The sequence below is a fragment of the Lissotriton vulgaris genome, chromosome 7, assembly GCF_964263255.1.
Source record: "Lissotriton vulgaris chromosome 7, aLisVul1.2, whole genome shotgun sequence".
Taxonomy (NCBI): domain Eukaryota; kingdom Metazoa; phylum Chordata; class Amphibia; order Caudata; family Salamandridae; genus Lissotriton; species Lissotriton vulgaris.
In genome coordinates, this window is record NC_141695.1 from 275,346,135 (window position 1) to 275,354,294 (window position 8,160).

Genomic DNA, 8,160 nt, shown 5'->3' on the forward strand with positions numbered 1-8,160 from the left:
CCAACTGCATCCAGTCATGTGACCAGAGACAGGCTACAGGCACTAAATGGATCAGGCAGGAAAATGGCAACTTTCTAAAAGTTAAATTTTTAGGGTTGCAATTTAAAATCCAGCTTCGCCATAAGTTCGGATTTTGAATTGTTATTCCGGAGGCAATAAAAATGAACTGGGTATCTCTTTCCATTTCGAAATTACATGTATAAAATGTAATAAGACAATTCCAATGTTATCCTATGGCAGAGATAGACCACGTAGATGTGAAAAATAAATGTAGAAGTTTTTCACTACCAGGGAATGTAAAACTTCAAAGTACTTGTCCTACTTTTTAAATGCATGGTACCCTGCCTTCTGGGCTGTCCAGGGCCTCCCCTATGGGTGACTTGTATGTATTAAAAATTAAGGTTTGGATCTAGTAAGAGGTTTATTTTGCCAGGTTTAACAGGGGCCAGGGCAGGGAGGAAGGATATTCTATACACATTTGTGGGAGAACACTCAAAAAGTTTCATCCACTTCAAAGTGGCATCAGTTATAAAACTAGGACCCTCACACTAACTCTTCAGTACTCACATGAACCTGTGAATTCTACAGTAAAAGGACTACCCTACTGCTTGAGGCCTGCCCTGCTTGCTGAGAAGGAAGATTGGATGTGCTCCCTTCGTCCCAGGCTGAGTTACTCCAAGAGCCAGTTGACTGACCGCCTGTTCGGAGCTACAAGGGCACAACAACCTCCAGAGGTCTCCCTGCTGACTTGCTGCATTGGACCTACCTGGACCTGCAACTGGAGTTGCCTGAGCCCTGCTTGCCTCTGCTGGAGTGAGTTACTGATGTCCAAGTGGTGCCTTGCCAAGTCTTGGCATTGGAGAGAGGTCCTCCTGGCCTAACCGAAGATTCGACCCAATGCGGTACGAAGTGTTGCAATGTCCTGCAAAGCCATGCCACACAGTTTTATTCAAACTGATGCAGGAGGACATAAAGCTTTGCAAAGCAACGCCAAATAGTGCACACACTAAGAACATAGGGCACAATCCTAAGTGGGCCAAACTTGGTTCTGTGCCCCACCTGCGCTCCATTTTGGTTGGCCTAAACTTGTGACTTTGTCTTGGTCTAGCATGACCAGATACCCTCAGATGGTGATTTTCCCCCTTTGGCCCTATTTTTATGTGAATCTTTAACATTGCATATCTCCAGTTAATTATTGGATTTATGTCATTTTGGTCTGAAATAACTTACAAAATGCTACTCTATTTTTCTAAGTCAGTGTTGGATTGTTCATGTACTGTATTTTCACTTTAATTCTGTTTGAGTGCTGCATAAATACTCACTCATTGCCTCTTAGTTATACTTGACAGCTTTTGTGCCAAACTACAAGAGTTTTAAGCACAAATTAATTAGTTACTTTTGTGGTTCACCCTGACAAGAACAGTGATTGTTGCCTGATTGGGGCTTACATACCCCTCCAACAATATCCCAATTCTGTATATGCTTCAACCGTGGAATCCCTTCACTCACTACTTGTTGATGAAAGTTTCCAGCTCTTATTACCGAGTTTAGAACAAGACGGTGTGTGCAGCTCCTCCCCTGAAAAGACATGTAATATTTAAAAGCTGTGTCTAGCCTACAATGTTTAAGTACTGACTCCTCATACATATTTATTTCTGTATGAAACTCTTTTATCTAAAAGGCTTAAACTTAAATGAACAGCTACATGTCATGAATACTTTCAGAATAGAACAAAATAAGATAACAAAGTAATAACAGTAAAAAATAAATGAATGTTCAAAGAAGGTCAAAGATTGAACAAAATGAGTTTCAAGAGAGTATCATAATGAAGTGGCAACAGGAGCAAACAACCACAAAGTGGATGAAACAAAGAGTGGCTATGCAAGCAAGACAAGTAAAGCCCAACATTGATTGTGGTAAGGTTGGGAGTGATTAATCAGTTCCTAAATATGCTAGGCAATAAACTGTGACACACTTGAATGCAATACAGAGAAAATGTAATTGAAAAGAGAACGAATACAATAACAATTATATTGCATATTTAGGGCCCAATATTTACTAGCATGCTAGCATGACATAACCTAAGCTTAAAGAAGAAAGTCAGCTGAAAAAGGGTCAACAGGACCAATATGTTTAATATGATATAGCTGAAACTAACAATGACCGATAATTGAAAAAATCTGACCATTAGAAAAAGTAGTTCATTTGATAAAGGAAATGAGATTAAAGAAATGTAAGAAAAAGTAAAGTCTGAAAAAAAAATGTGTACATGGCTCTACAAACCTATCCATTCCTCAATGACCGATGTAAAGGCCTGAGGTCAGTAGACGAGTTTAAAGATCTGCACAGCTTCTGCTGTTCCCACAGGTTAGATTTAGCCAGATAGTCTACTGAAGTTAGAAGGGTGCTCACAATTACTTGCATTAAATCATCTACAAGAATGCCAGACCTTAGGCCGTGTTTTACTACATCCAGACGTACAAACAAGCACACAAGCTGGCCAGTGTGTGATCAATTAGCACGTCAATGTTTAAACAAGATGCATTCTGCTTCAAAACCTTGCACATTGTAGTAGAATGGCCTTAAGCAAGACTAACCTAGCACATTGTCTTATTCTTAATATCCTCAGCAGTTCTCTGGCTGTCTTCTTTGAAGTTTTTCACCAAGTTATCTTCACAAGTTAGAAAGATTTCAACAGTGTCACTTTCCTATAATCCAAAGTAAATAAATACAAAATACCCTGTTCAGCACTCACAAAATTACATGTATTTAGAGTGGTACATCTATGTTCCTACCTGATAGTGTCAACAGGAGAATAGTAAGTGTGATGCCCTTCATGGCTGCAAGATTGTAATAATAATGTGGTCCCTAGGTCTTAGGCATTCCTTCTATATACCAAATATATTTTAGAAGGATCAATGATTAACTTCCCAATTCCCTTATCGACTTTTACACTTGTCTCCCAAAGCAATTCCGTAAATGATTAATGAGCCACAGGAAATTACACTCTTTTGAATTGCTATTACATTTTCTCAAGGTCTAAAGTTTCCTAAAGTTTCCTACCTGTCTGAAGAACACATTGCTGGATGTCCATAAGAAGTGAGTCTGCCTGTCTAGAAAAGTTACTGAAATGTTTTGGTCACCATATAACCAGCCTTTCTATTTAACTAATTAATCAGAAAAATAACCCTGTATCCCTTTTTGATTACCACTCCCTACAACACATTGACTCTATACTTAATGAACCAACCCCATCTACCATCTTCTCAGAAAACCCCAAAGAATTGAGTTCTCAAAAAAATACAAGTTCATTTCACACCTAAAATCCCACTGTCTGCTGCACCTCTTTAGAAAGGAATAGGGCATGGCAAAATCAGGACTCAGAACAATATTCCACCTAAACGCTTACGCTCTTAATTCCACCCCTCAAATGCCTGAGGTTCGGAAGAACGAATCCTAATAAATTATTTCTAGCCTTTGAAAGTCGGCGCAAAGAGGCGAATTGGTACTATACAAAGTGACGCATCACAGGAGGGAACAGGAGGGAATAAGATGATTCAATATGAGCCTAACACAAAAAAATCTTCCTAACAATCCATGAAATGAACTAAAAGACTATGGGGCTCAGGATTGTTAAGAGACACACATTGTGTTATTGTATTTTGAAGGTCCAAGTGTTCATGTGATGCTCATACTATAATCCATCCTATACAAGTTTAAAAACTCAAGTAGTGGGAGAGCTAGGGAGTGATTATCGCACCTGCCACATAATCCTGCACATTTATTTTAATTAAAGTTTAATTTGTGTCTCTAAATCCACAACGATGACCCATCATGAGGAGTGGGGTTAATTCCTTCAAATACTTCTCTGGTTTCCTGCCAAAACAATCTTTAAAAGAAGATGCCAAGCAAGAGAACTTAATTCTGCACCAGGAGTTACATTACTGGATTTCACACTATCCATCTGTGCAGGAAGTGACATCACTGCATTTTCTGTCATCCATCTCCACACAAAGTGGTATCCCTGGTACCAACCAAAGCAATCTTTAAAAGAAGTCAGGCCACAGAACTTCATTTCCTGTCATTCATATGCACAGGCAGTGAATTATCTGGTTCCCTGGCAAAACCATCTTTTAAAGGAGAATGTAGATTTTCCACCTCCTTGATGGGTTGAAAATCTGGATTTTATTAAAGACACGGAGGCTAATATTATGCAATATTTCCTTTATTGCCTCCACTCAGCAGCATATTCAAAGCGTCTAAACTTAAGAACTTAGAACATTGAAAACATTCCAAATAGCATAAAATACCCCAGCAACCAGTCCATTTCCTTCTATATTGAACTGCGAACTTCGAAGTATAAGAAATTGTTTAATACATTTCCTTCAAATGATGCGTAAACTTCTTCTTTCCCCAAAATTTTAGAAAAGAACATTCCTTGAGGTACTCCAAGACCTCTTAGACTTGACCAGCTGTGAAAAGAAAAAACATCATCAGGTTCTGGGTAAAAAGCCTTTTGGACGGGATAATATTAGCCTCTGTGTCTTTAATAAAATCCATATTTTCAGCCCATCAAGGCAGTGGAAAATCTACATTTTATGGCACATAGGCTAATAATATGCAAGTTTAAAGCTTAATAATCAAACAGGTCACTGCATTATCAATTGGTTTGAAATAAAAATGTCTGAACAGAGTATCAGAAGACCAATCAGCATAGCGTAAAATGTCATAGAGACTACCCCCAACCAAACAAACTTTTGAAGCAGCAGCAACTCTCACAGAATGCACTCCAAACATACTCACATCCACTCCACACTTCACCAACATTTCCTTCACCCATCTAGCTAATGTGGGAGAAGAGGCTGCTTTATGTAGATGTCTGAAAGATATCAACAATTGATCAACACCAGAGGAACTAGCAAATAATGTTCTTTTTTCATATTCCTTAACACAACAAACCGCACACAACTTCCTTCTCTCATTGAAATAAGGATAAAAAATTGTAGACTAATTCGTATTAGTCCTCTGTCTAATATGGAAAAAATCCCCTCTGGTGTATAAGATCTAAAATACTCCTCCAGTGCCTTAACATCAGAAACCCTGCCGAAAGAAACCAGGCACAGCATTGGGGTCAATTTAATCGATAAATCTTTTAAACCTAAATCACTATTATCACTCCACGAATCCATAAATAACAACACTCTTGAAACATCCCAAAGAACTGAATACATAGTCCAAGGGGGTTTAGCATTTGTAATACTTCTTAACAACCTTCTAACCAAAGAAAATCCATTAACCAAAACATAACTTCTGAAATTGCAGTCCTATACAAATTCACATTTCTGTAAGCTAAACCTTTAGTAAATAATTCAGACAAAAAGTTCAAAACCTGAACAAAATCTGCTGAAACAGTATCCAAATCATTTTCAACACACCAGCAACTCCACTTTCCCCAGGCCAATCTATAATCCTTCCTATTGAGGGACCCATAACTCATCAATAAGCTTTGAAGCTCCCTTAGAAAGTCCTGGCTTTTTCCAAACTCTCCTGAAAGTTTTGAAGCCACTAACTGAAGCTGGTCCACTTCCACGAGACTATGAACCTCCCTTTGAGGGCCACAAAGAATCCCTTGAAAAACTGGCAGCAAAACTGGAAGATCTACACTCATCTTCAACATGATCGGGTACCAGACCTGCAAAATCCACAACAGAGTCACCACGACCACTTTCTCCTTCCATTTGCAAATCATCCCTGATACTCTGCTTATCATAGCAAAAGGTGGAAACGCATAGGCATGGAGGTTCCTCCAGTCTTGCAGGAAAGCATCTATCCCTGCTGCATCTGGGCCCAGATGCCAACTGAAAAACCTCTCCACCTAACAATTTAGCCTGTTCGCAAATAAATCCACTTGAAATCGACCCCACAAACTGTTCAACAACTTGAACACACCTCTGTCCAACAGCCAATCGCTGGAGTCTTTGAAATTCCTCGAGAACCAGTCTGAAACCGAATTTGACAAAACTGGAATGTGCTCCGCCTGAACAGACAGACCTCTCTCCAAACAATACTCCCAAAAGATTTTTGCATTATCCACCAGGCCCGCCAAACGTGGACCAGCCAACCTGTTGACATAACGAACCACCAACATATTGACAATCCTTAGAATTACCGAACATTTCATACTCTTCTCTGCAAAACATCTTATTGCAAAAGATCCTGCCTAAACAGTTTATATGTAAACTCTTTTTTTATTCTGACCAACGACCACCAGTTCTGAAGAATTCAACAACTTGCATCCGATTCTATAATAAGATCTGCGTTCTCTCCAAAAATTGCACGCCCTTTCGAAGTATCCATGTTCCTCAACCACCAATTCAGTTCCTGTCTCGCTTCCAAAGAAAGACAAACTTTCTCTGAGTACCTGAAGCCATTCCTCAAGTGACTTGCTTTCAACCTTTGTAAGGCCTGGTAATGCAAAGGGCCCAGAAAAATAGCTTGAATAGTAGTGATGGAGCAAGGACTCGTAGAAATGAGACTTACCTGTAAGCAATCTGCTTGTTTAATCTACTAACATGTTATTAATTAAATTTGTGTAAAACTAATACGCACCACATGAACACGCGGGTTAGTGAAGCTTGCCTATGTATTTACTAACACTAATAATATGAATGAAGTACTAAAATCGCTTTATCAAGGAAATCATAACTGCGCATGCGTCAACTGCATCTATGAAATATGACGAACTAAGGCTTGGAGGGAATTTCTTGGGCATGAGCAGTAGGCACTAAAATGGAGTCTTAAAAACGCACGTGCATGGCACCTGCTTAGCTGAAGTGAAAACGAGATATTTTACTAATACTAATGCGAAGAAAGTATTAATAAGTAAAGGGGAATAGAGTAGAGATGGGTGGTATACAGTGAAACCATTTAGTTTTTAAAGTAACATTTGCCTTTCGTAATTGATCACTAGTGTGCATTTGAGCCTCTCGTGTATAATTGAAGTAAGCCTAGCCATGTGATGACTGCGCATGACTACTGAGAGTGAACCCGGAAGGATCACACAAAGTTTGGATAAAAGTCAAGGTCGTACAGTGTCCAATGCCTGATAAAGGGCACTGAAAAGTTCAACTGACTGACCTACATGTTAGATTTTTAACAAATGTTGCAGATGAAATGTGAATGCGTGTGGGAAAATAAAGCATGGTGGGTTGGTGAACAATGGTTTAACTGAATAAAGTAACATGTAAGCAGGTTGTGATGATCTTCTCCCCTTGCTTGACCAATTAAATTTTGCATTTTTACGATATTGAAACTTTAGTTGGTGGTACATGAAGAATGAAAAGTATAATTGAGATAGCCTTAGTTAGTTAGTCAGACATAGATTTGCTAAATGCTGTTGAGCTTGGGATGCTGTTGGTGTAGCAGGTGATACTGACTTTGGGAGTGATGCTGTGAGGTGCTGAAGCCGAATGTAGAACCTTCTATCCCAATTTAATTGGGTTAGATAAGAAGATCCCAGAAGAATCTTGAGGAGGTGGAGAGTGTCAGAGAGGGGTGTGACGCAACCGTCCGTGTTAGAGAGGTCATCTATCCTGTCCTGAATCCTGTGCTGAAGTCTTTGTCGCCTGATCTTTCCCGGGGTACGCTTACCATCCCTTTGGCCAGGGGGTTAGTCTTCACACCATTCGCTGTAATTATATTTTCACATTATTTGCAGATGTTCTTTTCTCTCTGTCCTCTCCCATGCAGAGCATTTATCATTATCATTGTCTGAGTCCAAAGTATGAATTTGATGATTAATTAATCGAATTTTCTCTCCTAAGAATGGCGGTGACTGCACTGTGTATTTGAGATGGTTCACATGAAATTAATTTAGATAAAGGTGTTTAAACTTCCAGAGTCTGTGGTTCTTTACCTTAAATGAATAAGATAGAGTCAGTGAACATTTTTCACCATCAACTAATCTTGAACTGTGAAAATCATAAACTTTGACGCAAGCGGTTTACTCAATTGTAAGTGTGGTTATGGGCCCAGGTGAGTATATGGTATCGGAATACGCCGCTTGATCAGTTTTCTGGTAGAAGAGTTATGGGTATTATTGACTAGTTTGGTGATGAGTATTGATTATTGATTTATGTTTAACAAAGAAGTTAGCGTCTT

The 8,160-nt window shown here is 39.1% G+C and overlaps 1 protein-coding gene across 1 annotated transcript in view; it reads right to left on the bottom strand.

The window, feature by feature from the left end:
• Window positions 1–2,877, bottom strand: part of LOC147701383 (trypsin-3-like) — a 349,865-nt gene extending 346,988 nt beyond the window's left edge. The window contains exon 1 of the mRNA XM_086930073.1: window positions 2,796–2,877. Coding sequence (XP_086786199.1) covers window positions 2,796–2,838 — 43 coding nt within the window. The 5' untranslated portion in view covers window positions 2,839–2,877. The remainder of the gene's footprint in view (window positions 1–2,795) is intronic.
• Between the last annotated feature and the right edge of the window lie 5,283 nt (window positions 2,878–8,160).